Source organism: Physeter macrocephalus, chromosome 2 (assembly GCF_002837175.3).
Source record: "Physeter macrocephalus isolate SW-GA chromosome 2, ASM283717v5, whole genome shotgun sequence".
NCBI classification, from domain to species: domain Eukaryota; kingdom Metazoa; phylum Chordata; class Mammalia; order Artiodactyla; family Physeteridae; genus Physeter; species Physeter macrocephalus.
This window is the reverse complement of record NC_041215.1, coordinates 10,536,040-10,558,340: the sequence shown is the minus strand read 5'-3', so window position 1 is coordinate 10,558,340 and position 22,301 is coordinate 10,536,040. Positions and strand designations below refer to the sequence as shown.

At 49.7% G+C, this 22,301-nt stretch overlaps 1 protein-coding gene and 1 pseudogene across 1 annotated transcript in view; one reads left to right on the top strand and one right to left on the bottom strand.

The window, feature by feature from the left end:
* The window catches only part of ADAMTS2 (ADAM metallopeptidase with thrombospondin type 1 motif 2), a 241,542-nt gene that overhangs the window by 57,319 nt on the left and 161,922 nt on the right, over positions 1-22,301 (bottom strand). The window contains exon 5 of the mRNA XM_024116347.2: positions 15,920-16,003. Coding sequence (XP_023972115.1) covers positions 15,920-16,003 — 84 coding nt within the window. The remainder of the gene's footprint in view (positions 1-15,919; positions 16,004-22,301) is intronic.
* Positions 13,895-15,898, top strand: LOC102987417 (eukaryotic translation initiation factor 2 subunit 3-like; annotated as a pseudogene).

Below are 22,301 nucleotides of genomic sequence, written 5' to 3'. Positions count from 1 at the left end.
AACCCTGGAAAAAAGGCCTTAGCAGGCTGGACCCGACACTGGCACACTGTCGAGCACCTCTTGCCTCCCAGACACCAGGCTCCTGGGTTCAGCCCAGGTTCCCAGTCCCTCTCAGCAGCCACCATGATCTCACTGCTGCGGCAGGATAATTTATGGAAATATTGATTTGCGTTTTGCTCTTGCCTTGTCTTCCTTCCTCCACTCCAAGAAACAGCCTGCCACTTCTGTTCTCCAGCCCCTTGGGGGGTTGCGCTGCAGGGTCCAGAGCAGAAGTTGTCTGGGACCCCCTCCTGGCTTTTGGGTTCTGAGGAGACTCCCCAAGGGGAGGGGCAGAGAGAAGGACTTGGAGGGGCTACACCAGGACGAGGTGGCCCTGGGGAGGCAGGTCACAGAAAACAATGGCCAGGCGCTGGGCCCTGGGAACCTGCAGCCTAGACAGGACCCTGAGACATGGAGGAGGAGGGTGATGTCAGTGTTCCGGCATCCAAGGTGCAGAGCTGCTTGTACTTCCTATTTCTCTGCTCATGTCCCAACTTTCTCAAGGATCTGACTCATCTCAGATGGCCACCAAGGAGCTAAGGGCTGGGATCCTCATAGGGTCTGGAGGGCTCAGGAGGGTGCAGGGTGCCTTGTGCTCTGTGGCAGGCGCCAGACGCATGTGCATTTTAGAAAGAGCTCTCTGAGTCAGTGAGGAGGGAGGGGCAGGGGAGGGGGACAGTTGCTGAGATGGATGGGGGTGTTGTCTGGTGTAATGTCAGCAGAGTCAGAACCACGGGGTGGCAGGAGGTGAGCAAGAGAGGTGTCGGCTGGTAGGAGAGGGAGGATGGTTTCTGGCAGTGGGGCTTGCAGAGGAGGCATGGGGAGAGGACCACACCCTCGCAGGGAAAGGTGGGGTCTGCAGCACGCCGGGACACAGGCCAGGGATCATCCTTTTGGGCCCAGCTTGTTTCCTAGGTAAAAGTTCAGCAGTTTTCCTCTGGGGAGGTCTCCTGCTTCTCGGGGTGCAGCTCCTGGGGGAACAGTCCAGATCCAGCCTGGGACTCAAGTTAAGTCAGTAGAACTGAGGTTCAAAAGAACGAAAAAACAGCTGAAGCAGGCTTGCCTAGTGGCAGCTTCCAAACAACCACCCACGAGCTTCTAGGCAGAAGCCAGCTCCCCAGGCTCAGCTTTTCCTCTACCTACTTCTCTTACTTCCTGAGAGCTGCCAGCCTTCCCATAGGTTCCGCCTGCCTTTAAGGGCTCCTCACAGACAGAGATGTCCAGGCAGAGGGCCCAGGAGGGAGGTCTGGGCACCCACGAGGGTCACTTGGGCTCTAGTGGGATCTCCCCATACTCCTCTGCCACCCGGCCCACATCCACAGCCCTCAGACCCCTCCATCCTGTGCCTTTGCTGTGTATCACACAGCACATGAGCTGTAGTCCTCATCTGAGCGAGGACAGGAGACGTGTCCATTTCTCCTTCAGAAGTGATGGAGAGAGGCTGAGAGAGTTGCTATTGCAGTTAAGATTCTCACACCCAGCTCACTGGAGTCATCTGCATCCTACTGGCCCCAAAGTCGTCTATCTGCTCCTCTCTGCATTGCCTTCTCTGCCTGTTCCCAGCTGTGCTGGGCTGGGGACTGCACACAGGGCCATGGTGTTCCAGGGGGCAGCACCCCAGGCCCAGCAAGGGGGTGGCCCCAGAACCAGCCGGGATCTCACAGACCAGCCTCCCTCCTCCCGAGGGAGCCAAGGGTGCCAGCTGTCCATAGTGCATGGAGCTGTTTTTACAGTACACAGGGCATTTACGCACCCTGGGGCTGGGTGGTAGCTGTGGGCTCTGCGTTCACACGTATCATCTAATTTAAAATGTATAACTGCCTTAAGATATAGATGCTGTTATGGACCTATTCTCCGGATGAGAAACCGTGTCTCAGACAACTGAAGTAACTCACCCCAAGTCCTACCGCTAGAAAGAGGTGGAGAGGTGGGCCTGGAAGCCACGCCACCTCTGAAGGTGTTCTGTCTGCAGGGCCATCTCCCCTAGGCAGGCGGGACAGGAAAGGAAGGGCGAGAGCCGAGGTGGCCACCAGGTGGCGCTGCTGCCGCAGGAACGGCAGCGCGGGGCCTCAGCCGGTGGGACGCCTGGATCCCAGGGCGTTGCTCTGAGACGCCAGGGCACCGGTTCAAGGGGGACCACGGAAGCCCCTGATAGCCTCTGTGGCCCCACATTAAACAAATCAGTTAAGACCTGAGCAGAAAGTTCTGTTCTAATCACTGCTTTCTGACATTTCCATTGTTTGCTTCAGAACGAGCTGAATTACAATATTTATGCTCTTACCTCCTTCAGTCAAGGAGACAGGAGAAAAGTGGGACCAGCAGCCTGGAGGCTCTGCAGGCTTGGGGGCATATCAGGGAGCCCCTCAGACCACAAACCCTGCTCACCAGGGCACCTGCAAGTGACAGGTGGGGCTCACCTGGGCAGCTCAGGGCCCTGGGGTTGGAGGCCTGCTCATCTGTCATCTGCCCTGTGTTCTTGGACAAGTTACCTCACTGTCCTGGGCTTCCCATCTGCAAAGTGAGCACAACTGCAGCGCCGAGCTGGGAGCTCAGGCGCTTCTGTCCATGGCGATCAGCACCCACAATGCTCTTTGTCTCTGCCCCTTGGCTCATGTCCCGTGGATCCAGCTGAAGCCCACCTGCGCCTTCTCAACTGCCATGACCCCAGAGGGTCTCCCGCCCAATCCGCCCTCCCAAAGATGCACAAAACAGGACAGAGTGCACAGAGTGGAGTCCAGATCTGCTGGGTTCAAGAAAGCAGAGCTCAATTCTCAGCCTTGGCGCTGCTGGCCCTTGGGGCCAGGTAATTCTCTGCAGTGGGGACTGTCCTGTGCACTGAAGGATGCTGTGCACCATCCCAGCCTCTACCTGCTACATGCCATGAGCATCCCCAGGGTGGGGGGGGCAGCAAAATGCCCTCTGTGGGGAACCACTGGCATGGGAGACCCCTAAGGGGAGCATAGCCAGAGTCCGGAGCTCTATTCCCCAGCCTGTGGAATAACCCCCCAGCCCAGCCTCCCCTGAGCAAAGCTGCTCACCGCTGTGTGACCTCGGTAGGCCACTCACCTGTCCCGGCAGGTGGGGGTGACATGGTGATTGCCCCAGAGAGCTGCTGTGAGGGTGAAGTGAGTGAGGTCACATATCAGACCACAAACCCTGCTCACCAGGGCAAGGGCACTGCAGGCTGTGACTTGCATGAATACCCTTGTTCCTGTTGTCATTGCTATTGTGCGCTCCCCTTACAGGGGACACTAAGGCTCAGTGAGAGTAAATAGCTCACTGAAGGTCCCACAAGGATCAACAGGGCTGGAATTAACACCAAGCCCCCGGCTGGGTGCAGCACGGGCTCCAGCGAGGCTGGGGGTCTTCTCCGGGCAGCTCCGGCGTGCAAGGAGGTGCCTGGAGCTCCAAACTCATGACAGGCATCTGCAACCCCAACACCAGAGAGGGCTGGAAGGCGTGATCCTTATTTCTCTGCTCAGGACTCCCATATCATCAAGGAACATTCCAGACATCCTCCCAGAGGCTGGGAAGCTATTCCCAGAGAAAGCCAGCTCAGGATTCTTCACATGAACCTTCCCAGCTCAAGCCTATGGGGCACATCTGGCCCTAATGCTTCCTGTTCTTCTCTGGACCCTGGAGAGTCTGGCTCAGGAGGTGGGCCACAATGACTGGGGGTGGTGGGGGTGCTGGACACCATGCCTGGCCCCCATCTGATTGGGGGTTGGGACCCAGACTCTGGGGAAACCACGGGCTGTCCCTGGGGTGTTCTGAATCCCCTACACTGCCCCTCACACAATCAGGGAAGCGGAGGTCCAGAGCAGGTAGGCAATGGCCCAGGACATGCAGTAAGCAGATGGTGGCACTGGGCCCTTGATCACTAAGCCCTGCCCCAGCATTCTCTTCTCTTGCCTTCCACCAAGAGACTCACAGTCAGAATTTCTCAGACCCTTCTCCTCCAACGCTGAAAAATTTCGAAGAGCATTCCATATTTTGTCTTGACCTGGTCTTTCACAACAAGATACCTTATGTTCTTTGATTGTCCCCAAGTCTCTGATTTCCATTTGCTTTGATTTTCATCTTCTTAGGAAATATTTAAAATGAGAACAGTTCAGTAGCTTTGGTGCCTTCTCAAAAAAAAAAAAAAATCAATTGAAAAGCCAGTTGCTATGCAACCCTCAAGTGTTGCTGGTGTTCTGCTCCCTGGCTGATGGCATATTGTATAAAATAAGATAATCTCTTTTCTTCTGCTGTGTGTGTGTGTGTGTGTGTGTGTGTTTTTTTTTAAAGAAATGGAGAAAAATGTTGTTTTAGGCAAAACTTGAGATAACTCAGAGGCTTCTCATAAGCTGGAAGACAAACAACATGTCACTTGCACAAGTGCTACTGATTCTATCCCCACTGGAGCCTTGGCGAGGCCTGGGGACAGGCACAGGGGTAGCGGAGGGTACGGAAGCTGCTCTATTTCCATCACAGCTTGGAATAAATAACAGCATCTGAATACCGGGCCACTTTCTGCCCCAAGTCTGGGTCTCGGCCTCACAGCCCCTAGAGTGCCCCCGGCTGGGCCTTGGGGGACACAGCTCAGGCCCCTCTCCAGGCAGGGCCCCTGGCTCCAGTCACCTCGGCCTTGCTATGCTTAAAGTCTTCCAGGGACAGGGCCTCACTCACTGACAGGAAATGCGTGCCTCCTTGAGGAGCAGCTCATCAGAATCCATCCTCTCCGTGAGCCAAACTCTACTCCCCAACCCCCATCTAGAAGCCCCTCCTGGCTCTTCCTTGAACAAGCAGAGCTCATTCCCTTTACGTGAATCCCAGCCACGCAGTCTCCTGCTGGGTCACCCCACCCAGGGCACCCCGTGGTGCCCACCACTCCGAAACAATCTTGTTTACCGGTGAGCTCGTGGGGAGCTGGTGCTCCAGTCCTGGGAGCAGGCAGGCAGGTCCCAGGATCCATCCACTCAGGAGACGTGCTTCCCACTTCCCTGAGGTCCCCCAGACACCTAAAAACAGGGCCTCATCCCCAGCACTGTGCCAAGTGGAGTCTGTGACCAGTGGACACAAACTTATCGCCCACAACAAGATAAGCACAAGCACAGAAATGGGAAACTTTTATAGCAGTTTGATGGAGTGACATTATGTCTGTGGTATTTAATAATAAAAAGTCGGGGCCGGTATTTTTGTATAATCTTAGTTTTTGTCACATTTCCCTCTCCTAGAAAATTCCTTTTAGATGTACTTACAGAAATATTGGTCCGTGATGCGACCTTTGGCTCTGAGGCATTCTGTGTGTCTGGCTTGGCGCCCTTAGCCCCGACAGCTACTCTCCACGGACTGTCACGTTCAGACTTACGGTCTGATTGCTCCAGGTCGGTGGAACGACCCCTCCTTTCCCACGGGGGTTGCTCCTGAGCCCACAGCCAAACACGCCGCACTGTCCCTGGGCTCCTATGCTCTGTGCGAGGCACAGAACGCTCTGTTCCAGAGACGATGGGCCAATCCCTCTGCGTCCGGATATCTTTCTAGTGACAGCCCTCCTGGATGTGGTTGGCCAGCCATGTCCTCCTAACTCTGCTCTCCCCCTACATGTGCTTCTGCAGTGTGTCCTCCCCAGAGAAAGTGAGATTCACACCCTGGACTCCACTGCCCCCTCACAATCCTGCCACTCGCTGGAGGAGGACCAAGTCTGGCCCTATAACTTTCTGGAATCCCCCAGGACACAGAGGCCCTGATGGGCGCCAGCCTCCCCCACGGCTTCCCAAGAAGAGGTGGGGTGGGGAGGTGGGAGAAGGTGGGCAGAGTGTGGGGTGGGCTTTGCTACGGGAGACCGGTCAGCCCCGCTACCGTCGGGGGCTGGGGGACAGCAGAGGGGTGGCAGCATGTTGTCCTTCCCGGCCAGGCTTCGGGGGCTGGGGATGGATGTGAGGCTGTAACTCCACATCCTGGTACCTCTTTTATCTTGACACCTCTGAGGTCATCGGCAGAAGTCTAAGGCTGGTCTGCCGAGCCCTGCTGGGGTGCGGTGGGTGCAGCCTGGACTCGGTTCTGAAAGCACACATCCAGCTCCACATTCTCCCTTCCTGTCACCTCACCATCATGGATTCCCAAACTCCTTCCCAGTGGGAAGTCATGGAGGCGAGGGGGTCGTTGGTCCCCCGTGCCCTCTCACTTCTCACTCTATTGGTCCTGGTCTCGTTGAAGCTGCTCCACTGCCCAAGTGGGCTTTGTCCACTCATCTTGTTGGCCATGGGCTCCAGGCAGCCCCATGGCCTGCCGTCCTCCCCATACTGTCCTCTGGAAGAGTAGGCCTTAGCCTCACAATGGGGCCCATGCCCTCTCCCCTTACCCTCACTCTGCCTATGGGGGACTCAGAGGGTACCAACATGGCTCATGCAAAGCAGAACCCCTCCCTACGAGGTGGAACATAAAGGACCAGACTGGTCATGGCCATGAGGGAGGTGCCTGCAACACCTAGGTAATACAGCCTCACCTGTAGGTAAGGCCACATACTTGTGGCAGCCTGCATCCTCCCTCAGGCCAAGATAGCTCGCCCAAAGTTTCCACAGACACTCAGGTGACAGAGTTCCCAGGCAGAAGAACACAGATCCCTCTCTAAGTGCCTCCAAGCCACCACAGAGAAGAGGTGCCAAGCAAAAGCATGAAGTCCTTTCTACATCCTCCTTCAAATCAGAAATAAAATGTTGGACATGACAGAGCCCTGTGGCATGCCACTGGAGATCCTTCCCCAGGTGCTAGCATTCAGTTAAACAGAATTACTTGGACCCTACCATTTTTAAATGATTTTTTAAAAATATAAACAAATTTTCCATTATTAAAAATGCTATTTCGATTATAAAAGAAACATCCTTATCATGATAAATTAAGAAAATTCAGTAAAGTACAAAGAAGAAAATAAAAATCCATCACCTACTACCCAGAGATAAGTACTATTCACGTTTGATGTATTCCTTCAGTCCCTTCTGTGTATACATTTGTAAACAAAATTGAGATCATACTACTGTAAGCTTATATCCTTTTTTCCAAAAAGCAAACAAACTTGACTCAATGCTGTAACCATTTCCCCAAGCCCTTAAACATGCTTTGAAAACGGGATTTATTGGCAGTCTAATAATCTACCACATACACATATTGTAGTTTATTTAACTAGACCCCTATTGGCAGACAATTTAGATTGTTTCCAGTTGTTTACACTTAGAAATAAGGCCATGGCTTTTGTCGTGTTCCTAAAACTTCATCCACAGCTCTGTTAACTGCTTTGGAATAGAATCATAGAAACGAATGGCTGGGGGCAAACATGAAGAACATTTTTAAGGGAAATGACAAACTGTCACATTTCCTTCCAGAAATGTGTACACATTTATACTCCTACCAGAGGAGTGTACTGCTGCATTCACCCAAGCCAGCAGTAAATCCCTCATCTTAATCTTAACACAGCTGATGCTTTTAAAATGGTAAACCGTTTTATTTCTTTGATTAATAGTAAAGTTCAATGTTTTCTCTTTTTTTGCCATTTGTATTTTTTCTTCAGTTAATTGCTTATGTCCATTGCCAATTCTATTTTTCCTAGGGCTCTTCATATATTAGGATATCTTTTCCATATTGCAAATACTTTTCCTGATTGTGGTTTGCCCTTTGTTTGTGTTTTTTGATGATTTTATATTTTAAGTATTCAAATATATCTATCCTCCTCTTTACAATCCCTGCTACTGTATTTATGCTTAGGAAGTCCTTGACAATGAATATTTTCTTCTTGATTTGTCTGGTTTAACTAGTTGAATTTTATTGGCCTATGTTTATCATCTGATATATTTAATTTGCTATATATGAAATTTATATTTATCATAGATTTATTTATAACACTTTATAACCATTCCATTTATATTTATTGCACGTTATTTATACGAGAGGTATTTTCAGAGCTATATATTTTATTCAGTTGATCTGTTAATGCTTATGCAAATATAGTATATTTTAATTATTTTTGCTTTACAAGGTGTTTGAAGTAAATCCTTTTTATTTGCTTGGTTTTCAAGGTTTTCCCAGCCATTCTTGACTGTTTATGCTTCTAGATGAATCTTAGAATCATTTCATCAAGTTTCCAATTATTAATCTGGGAAAAGTCAACATCACTACTATACCCAGTGTTCCCGTAAAGAACAGCATATGTCTCTTCATTTATTTTTATTTTTTTCCTATCATTAACAACGTGCAATTTTCTTCCTATATGTAGGTCTTATAGCTGTCTTGTTAGGGCTATTCCAGGTATTTTATATTTTTGGTTACTATCGTAAAGGGAACTTTTATTTCCCTATTATCTTTACTACCAGGGCATTGTGGGTTCACACAGAAATTATTGGGTTTTGTGTAATTGTCTTATATTTGGCCATGTCACTAAACTCCTTGGTTTTCTGATGGACTCTTTTGGTTTTCCAGGCACATAATTATTAGCAAACAATTATAATTTTATCTGTTCTCTGATACTGGTTTCATGTCATACGACATTGTCCAGAATTCCAAAACCTCAGGAACAAAGTTATGTGTCTCTTTCTTGCTGCCAATTTTACTGTAGCTGTTTCATAAGAGCAGCATGTCCAAATCAAATTCTGTAGAATGTTGATTCCATGAGGGAAAGGGTTCTGTTGAGAAATAGTTTGGAGAAACCATGCATACTGATCCATCTCCTAGAGATTCACCCTGCACATTTTCATAGTAAAGTCTCTGAGAAATTTTGCTGTCAGGAATACCTGTTTTACTTTGTTTTATAAGCATTTCCCAGACTCATTTGACCATGGAACCCCTCTATTCTCCTGTGAAAACATCTATGAACATCCTGAGAATTAGCTATGCAGAACACTTTTAGGAACAATGTGCTTCTTTTTCTACCTTTAAATAAAATTTGGGTTGTCATGTTACCATCTGTTACTAGTTTCACAGATCTTTTAAAAACCATGAGATACCCTCTCAGTTCCTATGGAGTTGATCACACTCCTTGCCCTGTTGGTGCCTTCAGCAGAGTCCCCTGGGGCTCTTTCTCGGTGTGCTTCTCTGTGCACCCCCACCCATGCCTTTGCAAAGGACGCTCATCTCTTCTCTCCAGGCTCCAGTTCCCCATGCCAGCATCTCCCTGGCTATCTCCACTGGGATGGCACAAAGCACCTCAAACTCAGCACGTCTCCCCTGAGCCCACTGCCTTTCTTCCCCACACGCCACTTCTCCCCGGCTCCGTGTTCTCCATCTCAGGGGTCGGCATTATCATCTACCAGGTTGCCCAAGGCACGGACTCAGTTTCCCTCCATATTCACCCACCCACTCCTGGTTTGGCCTCCTAAAGTTCTCTTTCGTCTTCTCTCCTTTCTTCACCCTGTGGCCACGGCCCCAGGACAGCTCACTGCTGCCCTCCCTTTGATGCCACTCACCCTCTCCTAAGCCACCACTCCCTGTGCTGGTTTTTCCCCCTTTCACTCCCTCCCCACGGCTGAAAAGTCACTGCCTCCAGTCGCTTGCCCTAACCTCTAGATAAGATTGCCTGCCCCCCTTGCCCCGACCAAGTCCCTGAGCCCTCAGTTGTAACTGTTTCCTTGTCTGCACCTCTGCTCCAGAGCAGCCCCTGAGGTCAGAGACCACGTCAGTGACACGGCACAGCGCTTGGCACAAAAAAACCCTCAAAAAGTATTTGTTAAGGACTTCCCTAATGGTCCAGTGGCTAAGACTCTGCGCTCCCAATGCAGGAGGCCTGGGTTCGATCCCTGGTTGGGGAACTAGATCCCACATGCCTCAACTAAAGATCCCGCATGCCACAACTAAAGATCCCGCATGCCATAACTAAAGATCCTGCATGCCATAACTAAAGATCCCGCATGCCCAACTAAAGATCCCACATGCCGCGCATGACCCTGCGGTAAGACCCAGTGCAACCAAATAAATAAATAAATATTTTTTAAAAAAGTATTTGCTAGATGATGAGCTTTGTCATTAGGCAAATGGATGTTATGAATTATATGAACAGACTTTCTAATATTAAACAATCATCACATTCTTAGAATAAACGCTATTTTATCATGGTGAGAGTTTCTCTTTATGCATTATTGAATTAAATGCTTAAAGCCTCAGGAATTTTTACATCTATTTTTAGAAGTGAAACAGGTCTGTACTTTGTCTTAGATATGCTACCTTTGGCAGCTTTGTGTGTAGGAATCATGCTGGCTATAAAGATAAATTGGGTGGATTTCAGAACATATATATATATATATATATATATATATTCTGAAACAGTTTATGTGGTATTGCATTATCTTTGCTTAATAATTCCTTGTAAATGAATAAGAACAGACTGGCAAAAATAGATTATCTGACTCTCTATTTAGAGGTAATTTTAAGATAACTTTGAAAACAGAGAAGAATTTGAGTTCCCACCATGGTTATGAGGCTTATTGTGGTATTTTCTACATTTTTGGAGTCAGCTTTGAAATATTCCCATTTCCCCAGGAAATCCTTGTTTCCCAGGATATCCAGGTCCCTGACGGAGATTCTCAAAATCTCACCTTCAGGTTTTCTACCTGGTTTCTACCAGGTTTCTACCTGCCTGTGACACTTAAGGAAAGAAGAACAAGAAGAAACAGTTTTGGGTGGGGGCAATTTAGCACAGAGCCTGCCAGGAAGTAGTTAAAATAAACAAGGCTTTGTTCCATTGAGTAATCAACACTGGGAGAAGGTGACAGACAGTTTTTAGGCAAAATAAGAGCCAAAGCTTTGCCAGTGCTGGTAAGCAATTAACCGTGCACAATTCTCCAATTTTTCTTTTTAGTGCCCAGACCACTTGGTGGCTCTCCTCCCCTTCCTACCCCACAACGTGAAGTTTCCCATGTCCCCTCTCCAGAGGTAGAAAGTGGGGAGGGGGCTGGATATAATCATGCCCATCCCTCACACTACACACCTGAAAATTCCTCAGACCCTGGAGGATGCTAAGAGGGTCTCAGGCCAGGAATGGAGGGACTGGTAGGACCCGGCCTGAGGAGGGGAAGGGATGGTGAACATGTTGATGGCTGCTCCAGTGGGGATGGGCAAAGTCCCATGGGACATTCCAAGGACAGAGGCTGGAACTGTATCACTGGGCCTGGGCCACCCCCGCCTTCCCTGGCTGTGTACTGTGTCTGCATGCCCAGAGTGCAGTGCCATGCCACAAACCTGCCTGCTTACCTGCAGAAGAAGGTGTGCACACTCCTCCTCCATTGACCACCACTGGGTGTCAGAGTCGAGGGATTAGGAGAAGGCCAAGGTGGAGATCTCCCAACAGCTGCCTAGGGCAGCAACCTCCCCCAAAACTTTCTCTTCAGCTGGGATAAGCATCCCGCTGTGGGTTGCATTATACGCACTCTTTCTTTTAGTTTATGCTTCCTCTCTTTTCTTCTAGACTGAATATGCCAGAGATTTGCTTTTTCCAAGGCTCTCCTCTCAATTGATCCTATTGTTTCTTTATGTTGATTTCTGCTTTTTTCTGAACTATTTCCTTATTTTTACTTTCTTTAGGTTTTTGGTTTTGGGTGGTTGTTAACATCTGCTCTAACTTACCGAGCTGAATACAGGGTTAACTTGTTTTCATTCGCTCTGTGTGATCTTGGAAAGCACCTGCCTATGAATACAGCTTTGGCCACACCCCACAGATTTTGATCTGTAGTACTCTTGTTTTCATTAGTTTTCCCAATAGTCTGCAACTGAGGGTCTAATATTATTCTTCCTAGGAGATTTTTTTTTTCAAAGAGACTGGATTTGTTCTTTTTATATATCCCTTCCCTCCACCTAGTTTTAGAGCACTGAGTCAGAGAATAGCCCAAACCATTTATGCTGTATAAAATTCACTAAAATTCTCTTTATGACCTAAAGTACTTCTGTAATTTTTAAGTGTTCTATGATTCCTCAAAAAGAAGGCACATTTTTCCATAGGGCAAGGGGAAAAAATGATATAACTACTGATTTAACTTTATCCATTATATTATTTGAAACTCCTATGCCTTTTTTTAACTTTAATAAAATATTTTATTTACTCCAATATATCCAAAACGTTATTTCATTCATATCAAATTATTAAGAAAGCATTTTACATCTCTCCTTTTTTTTTTTGTACTAAGTCTTTGAAACCAGGCATATGTTTTATACTTACAGAACGTCTCAATTTGGACTAAGTACATTTCAAGTGCTCAGTAGCCACATGTGCCTAGTGCCTGCTGGACTGGACAGTGCAGCTCTAGATAGAAGATATCAACGCAGGGATACTGTCTCTTAAAAATCATGAAAATTTGTTATTGGCTATAAATGACCGAATAACTTATTAAAGAAGGCTTGAACTGAGAAGGCTTTTTTTTTTTTTTTTTTTTTTTTAAGTAACAAGGATACTGGAGGTAGGGGAAACTCTAAACTGGAAGGGTTTTTTTTTTTTTTTTTTTTTTTTAAGTAACAAGGATACTGGAGGTAGGGGAAACTCCTATGCCTTTTAAAATGTGATCTGCTAAAGGTTTTGAAAAGGGTATGAAAGACTCCTGCAGTAAGGTTTTTGCAAATTTCTCCCTTGATCTGACCGTCCGCTTTGGTATACTTTATGTTCTCCATGGGGCATGAAGGACCATGACTGCTATTCTCACTGTGGTAGCTTCCATCACTTTAGAGTGACACACTTCCCAGGGTAGGAAGAGTGGGCTCAAGGTCCACTGTTCCTGGAATTTGACCAGCCATAAAGTCCTTCATTGTCATTTCTGTACTGCAGGCCTTGTACATTGTGTGCAGTTCGATTTTATTTTGTAAGACTGAAATTCTCTCTGAGTAGAGGAGTTAACCCTTCGCATAATTTACTATGCCTGATGTGCCTCATCTTATTATGACTTGACTTTCTTCATACTGCGCGGGGTCAGACCACGGACTCCAGAATTTGGCTGCCAGGGTGAGAAGCTGGACTCCTTAGGAGCCAAATACCACTGGTTACTCATGCCACTGAACTGCCTTAAACCTCAGTATCCTTATCTGTGAAGTGGGATCCTCATAGCTCCACCACCCCATCTGTCCTTGGACGAAGTGAGATAATTTCATGTAAAGTGTTCCCGAGCTGCCTGGCACAGGCACTTGCTCTGTCCACACTGGCCGGCACCATGGGGCTCCTTCCTTCCTCACCAGCTCTCCTTTCAGGTACCCCCTTATTTTTCCATCTCAGGTCTTTGTGCCTGGGGGCTTTCTAATCCTGGTGCATAGACCCGTGCATGCTGCTAGGAAAGACGGTTCCAAGTTTGACAACAAAGGGAAGTAAGAAGGGCAAGACTGCTCAGTTAGAACAGCAGCTACGTGGCATGAGAAGAGGAGGACATGGGTTGTTTCTGATGCTTTGACATCCAGGGCCTTGCTGACCTGGGAGGAACTGTTCCTCCCAGGGTCAGCCAATTCCTAGAGAGAGTAAACAACTCATTCTGGATCATATGCTCTTCAAATGCAAACCAACCAATTCAGAGCCCACACCCCCAGCCACCTACTTCATTGGGCTCTCACACTCCAGCCCACTATCCCCTGTGCAAATCACTACGGCCAGGTACCAGACAACTAGGGGCAGCCCCAATGCTCCAGAGCCTGCTGAAAATTATTCACACTGGCCAATCCTAAGCCTGCTTACCCCACCTCACCTGGTCCTTCCTGAGGAAACCACAATATAGGTGCTCGCCCACAGTTTCCCTCTCCTTCCCTAGGCCTCCTGACCAACCATGGTGTTTCCCCATGCGGCCCTGCATGGCCAGAAACTGTGGGTAAAAAATCATGGAATTCACCTCCTGATCTGTTGGTCTCACCAAACTTGAATAATAACAAATTTTAAATTTTAGCCTCCAGGAAGGATAGCGGGGTGGGGAGGGGGGGCGAGGCTGGTGTGACTTTAGGGCAGCCGCACTTTTTTTGACAAGATCTCAATACTTTGGATGTTACCAAGTTGATGCCACTTTCGCATGAAGTTATCAGCAGACAGTCCACAATTAATATAGGTACAATTGGTCACGTAGCTCATGGGAAATCTAGGGTTGTAAAGGCTATTTCTGGAGTTCACACTGTCAGGTTCAAAAATGAACTAGAAAGAAATATTACAATCAGACTTGGCTATGCTAATGCTAAGATATATAAACTTGACGACCCAAGTTGTCCTCGGCCAGAATGTTATAGATCCCGTGGAAGCAGTACACCTGATGAGTTTCCTACAGACCTTCCAGGGACCAAAGGGAACTTCAAATTAGTCAGACGTGTTTCCTTTGTTGACTGTCCTGGCCATGATATTTTGAAGGCTACTAGGCTGAACGGTGCCACAGTGATGTATGCAGCTCTTCTGCTGATAGCTGGTAACGAGTCTTGTCCTCAGCCTCAGACTGCTGAACACCCGGCTGCTATTGAAATCATGAAACTGAAGCATATTTTGATTCTACAGAATAAAATTGATTTGGTAAAAGAAAGCCAGGCTAAAGAACAGTATGAACAGACTCTTGCGTCTGTAGAAAGTACAGTAGCAGACGGAGCTCCTATTACTCCAATTTCTGCTAAAATACAATACTGAAGTTGTCTGCGAGTACCTAGTAAAGAAAATTCCAGTACCCCCAAGAGACTTTACTTCAGAACCCCGACTTATTGTTATTAGATACTTTGATGTCAACAAACCTGGCTGTGAGGTTGATGACCTTAAGCGGGGGTAGAGCTGGTGGCAGTATTCTAAAAGGAGTATTAAAGGTGGGCCAGGAGAGACAAGTCAGACCTGGTATTGTTTCCAAAGATAGTGAAGGAAAACTCATGTGTAAACCCATCTTTTCCAAAATTGTGTCGCTTTTCGCAGAGCTTAATGATCTTCAGTATGCTGCTCCAGGAGGTCTTATTGGAGTTGGAACAAAAATTGACCCCACTTTGTGCCGGGCTGACAGAATGGCGCAGTTGGAGCTTTACCTGAAATCCTCACAGAACTGGAAATTTCCTATTTCCTGCTTAGACGGCTTCTAGGTGTATGCACTGAAGGAGACAAGAAAGCAGCAAAAGTGCAAAAGCTGTCTAAGAATGAAGTGCTTATGGTGAACATAGGATCCCTGTGGACAGGAGGAAGAGTTAGTGCAGTCAAGTCTGATTTGGGCTAAATCAATTTGACTAATCCTGTGTGCACAGAAGTAGGAGAAAAAAATGCCCTTAGCCAAAGAGTTGAGAAACACTGGTGTTCCATTGGCTGGGGTCAAATAAGAAGAGGCGTGACAATCAAGCCAACAGTAGATGATGACTGAAGAATTAAATAATAGATTTGGATGGAGTTGGAATTTCTCTTAACAACCTAGGGGTATATTTTCAAAGCAATAGTGAGGAATTAATTGCATAGCTCATTACCTTAGGGGTAGCTGTAAGGTTATTCTCATTTTTTGGTGATGAAAATTTAACCTCTAGTACTAAAATAGGGTCTACAATAAATGTAAAAATTGACATAATGTTGGATTGAATCTACATTTTACCAGAAATTAATCATTCCCAAATAATGTCTAATTTATACATCAGCACAGGTTTGAAAAGAAACTGCTACAACCAGCCTTTGCTGTAGCGCACATACCACTGAACCTGTTTGAAATAAAATTTTTCTTCTTAAAGAAAAAAAACCTAAATTTTAAAAGGAGTGAGGCTGAAAGGAGAGTAGGCGTGGCTCGCAAGCTCTTTGTTTCTTGTAGGAACCACAGGGCAGCCAGGGAGACGCAGGGTGGTTTTGGCCAACACAAAGTCTTTTATAGGAGGCCTGCACCTCAGTGGAGAGCCCCATTCATCCCACAGAGGCGGGGGCTCTGGTGTGTCTGGAAGGCACCAGGCTGCAGTGCCCACTCACCTTCCCGTAGCTCAGCAGGATTATCCGCACTAGGACGACATTGATGTGGGCCCCCAAGGACTCATCGTGATAAATTTCATTGACCTGAAAGACAATCAGGGACGTGTCAGCAGAAACTACAGGCCCAAGGACCAGCTCTGGCTTTGCAGATGGCATCACCACCCAGCTAGGCCCCAGGCCAGAACCCTGGGACCCAGCCCCACTCCTTCCTCTTTGCCACATTTTATACCCAGGCATCACCATCAACTCTGAATCCATCCCTTCCTTTCCCTGTACTCCTCCTGCTCCCCTTACAGTCAACCCAACCGCTGCCAGGATATTGCCACTCTCTCCTCAGCAGCGCCCCCCCTCCCCACCAACTCAGGGATTCTCCACCTGGAGCCTACACTGGGATGGGGACACTGACCACTGTAAATGCAACATGGCCTTTCCTTCAAGGGTGAACACAGGCCACAGACCCCAGTGGCAGGGGCAATGCCGGGACTGTCACTGGCAGAAATCACTCCTCAGTTGCTGCTGGTGGTTGTGAAATGTTGTCTACATTCATCACAACTTGGAAAGGGGGGTCATTTTAGACACACCACCAGACCTAATTTTTAATGTGTTAATTAAGAACAGATATTACTATATCACAAAGGTGCTTTCTGTGTTCTGTTTTGATAACTGCGGCTCATACTATTGGCTTCATTTGTATTTCTTCACTCTTTGTTATCATGTATTTTATTTTTTACATTTACAAACATTATTGGTGCAGGTGCCCACGGGCCTCACCAGATGTCAAAGGGGTCCACTGCACAAGAAAGGTAAGGAACCCTCCCTTCCCCACAGCACAGCCAGCATGACTTTCTGGAAACACTGGTCAGGTTAACCCTGGGCTCAGGGCCGACAAAGCCTTCCTTCCCACCCTCACACGCTATCAGGGTCTTACCTGGAACGGCCGCCTCAGTGCCACCCACTTCATTCGTTCGCTTCCTGACAAAACCCTACTCTTCTGGAGGCCCAGCCTCGTGACTGCTTCCTCCTGGAAGGGCCCCCAGGTCTGATCTGCTTCCCAGCGAGCACCAGGGTCCATTGCTTCCTGAGCTCTCTGTGTCCCCAACGGGACTGTGAGTTGCCTGGCCACCTGCATTTTCCCTGCATGTCTCCAGCACGCAGCAGCACGCAGCAGATACTCAGGACCCACTCGTCAAAAGAACCGATCCGCTCATACCATCACTCAGTGGAGAGGCACGAACTGGCCATGCAACCCCTCCCTGTATGCAGACCGAGCCCAGAGGCTGCTGACCTACCCTTTCTGAGGGCAGACCCTGACAAGCATGCCTCCCAGAGCCCACTCTGTTATCTCAGGCCAGTGCCATACTCCCCCTGAATCCCAGCTTTTAGAATCTCTATCTGAGCAATGGTAATTGCTACCTATAAACAGTAAGAAAACCCTTTGGGAAATCTGAGAGTTAGCAAGGAAAATCAATTCGTGATGGATGGGACAGGAAGGCACATGGGGCATGCTAGACAAGGAGCCTGTTGGCTACTGTCACCTTTGCTGTGTGTTGAGACGGCACCAATGGGAAGGCAGAGCTAATGTGCATGGCGGGGTCCAGGGAGGCCACCAGCCAGCCCTAAGTGCGGCCCCTGCCGGAAGCCTCATGCCCACAGATCTACCTTCCAATTATAATTATAATTTTATATATATATATATATAAAATTATATCTACCTCCCAATTATAATTTGTTTCTCTTCCCCAATCTGGCTTTCCTGCAGGGAAGGGACGACTGATAGACCTACGGGATGGTCACTGTGACTTGGTGCATGAGTCTGGAGAGGGTGGACGCTGGCACTGAGAGCCACCTGCCAGACAAGGTGACACCTGCAGCTGACAAGGTGGAGCCCTGGGAGGCTCTGCCAACTCACCCCTGCCGGGCCTTCCCTTCTGTACAATAAGAATGACAGTCCCCATGTCACAAAGCTTTGTGAGGACTAGACTTCCGCACATGCATGATGGAATGATGTTGGTAGAAACAGGAAAACTGTATTAGTCACTGCTGCTAAGTCATATCGCCCCGCAGCCCCCCATGAGGTCACGGTGACCGAGTGCACACCCCCTAAACATGGAGGTCCTTGCCCACTTTTGAGGGTCAAACTAGACTTTTTGGTCCACAGTGAGACAATAGCCCTAAAAACTACTTTTTCTTAAGAGAGAGGATTTTTTTGTCTCCAAGGTATCGCTTTACCTCTCATAAGCAGAGCCTCGCCAATTTGGCTCATGGAGTTTGACTGAAAGTCGTGGTGTAGAAAGGAAGAAGGCAGTGACACAGGGAGGTCCTGCTGCATGGGGGGTTGGGTTGGGGGAGGGCGGGCAGGAGAGGAGAGAGGGGAGAGAGACAGGAGTGAATGGCCAGCTTTACTTTACTCCCTTCAACTCTGACTCTCAGGTCATGCTTCGAGTGGGGGGCCGGGGCGGGGCAGAGAGGGTAAAAACAGCCCAGATGTTTGGGAAGAAGAGGAAAACAGAGAGAGTTTGAACCTGCTCTCTGGGATCTGGGAGGGGACAGGTTCTTGTGAAGGAAGGGTGGCTTCAGAGAGCCGAAATGGAGTCCGGCTCCCAGCTAGCTATGCCTAGGGCATCCAGGGACAGTGGCAGGATAGATTGTTATTTGGAAAGAATTGGGGCTGAGTTCAAAGAATTACCTCATTTTATGCCCTTTGAGGCCAGAAGGAGGGGTGTCAGCCCCTCCTGAGAGATGAGGAAGCTGAGGCTGGTCCCCAAGGGAGGAAGGATATGCAGGGCTTCTTCTCAGTTCCTGGCCCAGACCCTGCCCATCGGGGCCCAGGATCCTCCTGTTCTCCTGGTCCCACCACTGGGGCTGATGGTGGCCACTCTCGTCTCGGGTAAGGGGTCTTGTGTCCTTCTTGGATGCTGGGCAGGCCTGACCCTGACTCCTGATTCGAGAGACAGGAGGGCGCCAGAACCCTAGGATCCCCACCATCAGGCGCTGGACTCTGCGAGGCAGAGGCCCACCTCCTGCTGGGGGTGAGGGCCAGGCAGTCAGAGCCAGGGGATGTCAGGCTGCTGAGCGAGGGCCCAGCTGGGGAAGCTCTGTCTTCTGAGCTGCCCATCAGCCACCAGCTCCTGTCAATTGGGCTGGGCACCCCGACTCTGGCCTCAGAGACCAACTGGGCCTCCAGGACTACTGAGGAGCTAGACAAGGCACCTCTGGAGCACACCCAGCAGATAGCCAGCAAGGAGGCCAGGCCTGCTCTCGAGATGCCCCAGCCCTGCCCTCCCTGGTAGCCTGCCACTGTGGTGCACCTTTCACTGTTTTCTCCTAGGAAACCTCTGCCCGTCCACACAGGGACACAGCTGCACACAGTTTGCTCCTCTTAGGGAGGAAGGGCTTCGAGCTGGGTGTGCCCCAGCCTCGCTCTACAGCACAGGCACCTCTTGGCAGCTGCTGGACCTTCTGGGTGGTCCCCAACCTGGATTCCCACTCACAAGCCCTCCCGGTGGCCTCACCTGAGGCCCGGCCCCTCGCAGCCCCCTCCCAAGCAGGTGGGACCCCCACGGTGACCAGGTGGCCTGGGACGTCTTCTTGCTCATTACGGTGGAGTGGCAGAATCCCCCCACCTGCAAACGGGTTCCCCTCTGGTGTCTGGCTCCCGATCCCCACGTTGCAACTCATCAGGAACAGAAAGGGCAGAATGCAGGGCTTGTGGGCCGTGGAAGAGGCCGGCTCTGCTGAGGAGTGGGCCCTGCCCTGCCCCGCCAGGGCCACGCCAACTTTTCAGGGGGCTGTGAAATTGCCGTAGCCCCCTGAGGCCAGCTGCAGCCCACTCTCCACAGGATGCTGCCGGTGAGGCCAGAAGCCAGCAGGGCCCACTGTGGTGTAGAGAGACCCCCGGGAATAAGTAAGATGCCCAGTAAAACACTTGCCTCCATAATAGGGACACAGCTACAACATTTCCGCCAAGCAGAGAGCTAACAGACATGGCACAAAGAGCCACAAAGACAGAAGGCAGCTTCCAAACATCTCCCTCCCAACTCCCCCTCCTCCCCTGACTCCCATTCCATCTCCTCCACAGGCAGACAAGGGAGCAGCAGCTTCCCACCTCGTGTCCCCCCCACGCATCATTCTTCACGATGGTTGCCACTCAGAAAAGGTCTGACCTCCTGCTTCCTCTGCCTGAAACCCTCAATGGCTCCCCGGTGCCTTCAGGAACAGGCCTCAGCCCTCAGCCTGGCACTTGGGGCCCTCTCTAAGCTGGTCCTGGCTGGCTTCTCTGAGCTCCACTTCAGCTACTTTCCTCCAGGAACCCTCACTCCTGACAGCTCTGCCTTCTCGGAAGCCAGTTGCCCTCTCCTGCTGCTTGTGCGATGGTTCATACCTGGAGTTCCCTCTCCAGCCTCTGAATTCTTGAAATACAAGAGCATTTGAAAAAACAAAGAGCAATCGATGTATTTCAAAGGAGGAGGGCAGTTACCACCTTGGTACCCTCCCCCTACCCCCACCACAGGGCCTTCCCACTGCAACTGGGATAAAATCAAAGCCCTGCTCCCACTTCTCAGGTTGCCCTCACCTTGCTCACCATGGTCCAGTCACTGCCCTGTGAGCTCCTTATGCAGGGAGCCCATCCCTACCTCAGGGCCTTTGCACTTGCAGTGCCCTCTGGTTTCTCATCCTCCTCCCCCAGCACGACTGTCCCCTGTTCAAAGTGAGCTCTTAAAGTAGTTGCTCCCAGACTGGACTATGCACTTGATGTGGAGGCACCCCTCCTCCTCAGTCACTGCTGTGTCCCTAGCAGTGTCAAGCACACAGTAGGTGCTCAGTAAAGAGTTCTGAATGGGTGAATGAGTGAATAACGTTGGTAAACGTGCAACAAGAGGAAATGGGCAAAATGTGTGACATTTTGATCATTAATGATCAAAGACCCAGCTAAGTGCCCAAGTGCCTCCCCACCCCCACCTGCCCTCCCGAGGCCTGTGTGCTCACCTCTGCCCAGACCGCAGGAGGAGGGGAAGTAGGGACAACGTCCTTGAGCCCTGTCTGAGAAATTGATCCTAGAATCTTTAAACCTTGGGGAAAAGGTTCAAAGCCGCAGCCCTTCTCTGTGCAGAGAGGCCAAGAGCTCTCTTGTTTGGGGAAATACATCGTAATGCGCCTTTTGCTTATGCAAAGATGCAGCCAAGTTTCTGTTCTGGAATAGACAATAAGGAAGGACACAGGCTCTGCATGATAATGTAAAAGTTTGCTTTCTTTGTGGCAGAGTTCTGCCCTGGGCGACCTGTGAGCCCTGGCAGGTGCCCTGAGGCTGCTGGGCAGAGGTGACTTTCTACCCTGCCAGGGTGGAGGGACAGGTCAGGACAGAGGGGGCTGGTCCAGGTCTTGGGGCTCCTACTGAGGCAGGCAGGGGCAGAGAGGCTGTTTGGGTTCCCAACCCTTACGCCCAACTTTCAGGAAAGTTACCACCTCTTCCCTTGAGTCAAGCTTTGGTAACTAAGAAGGAGCCCGAGCACCCTGCGGGGAGAAGCCAGGCCTGGAGGAGTCTGTCGTGAGGCCTCAGGAGGTAGGCACATAGCCCGTTTTGCTTTGTGGCTTCTCCAGGAACCCTTGACATAACTGGGAAGAAGGCTGGTCTCTCTGACCCCCCAGGAGAAGGCTTGGACCGCCACGGTGGAGGTGGAGGTGAAGAAAGTGCTGTAGAACCTGGGGCAGAAAGTCTGCGGGCTTCCAGTGAGTATTTTCATTCGTGTGCATCTCATGACACATAAACGGGACTGCAAAAGCCCAGTCTCATTGTGAGAATAAACATTCCCTTTGCAGATCTTCTTTACCACTCGTTTCTCAGCAAATGCTTCGTAGGCAAAGCAAGAACAAACACGACTCTGGCCTCTGCTCAAAATATCAAACTGTCACGAAATGCAAATGGGCAGGACAGGAATTACTAAGGTCGTACTGTGCACAAAAATGGGAGGCAGGTGGAGCCCCTTCTTCAGCCCCCAGGACCCCCACTGTGACTCCTCTCACGAAGGTGAAACCGTTCAGTCCCCAATCCTGCATGAGGCCACACTCTCCTGGCCCTGGGGACATCTCTGCAGGTCCCCAGGGTGGGGACGGGCTCCTCCACCCCCAGGCAAGTAGGTCGATCACCAGAATCTAGGTGGAGGCTCAACAAATGTTTACTGTGCAAATGAAGGAACAAAGCTGCCTTAAACAACTGCCCATGTTGGCGCTGATTACTTCCAAGAAGCTGCCCACACCTCGTCACTTCATCACGTTGCATGGGTTCCAGGGTGGGTTCGGCCACCCTCTTACCCTGTGACTTGGGCTTGGTACTTTGCCTGTTTGAGCCTCAGTTTCCTCATCTGTGAAATGGAGGCAATACTAG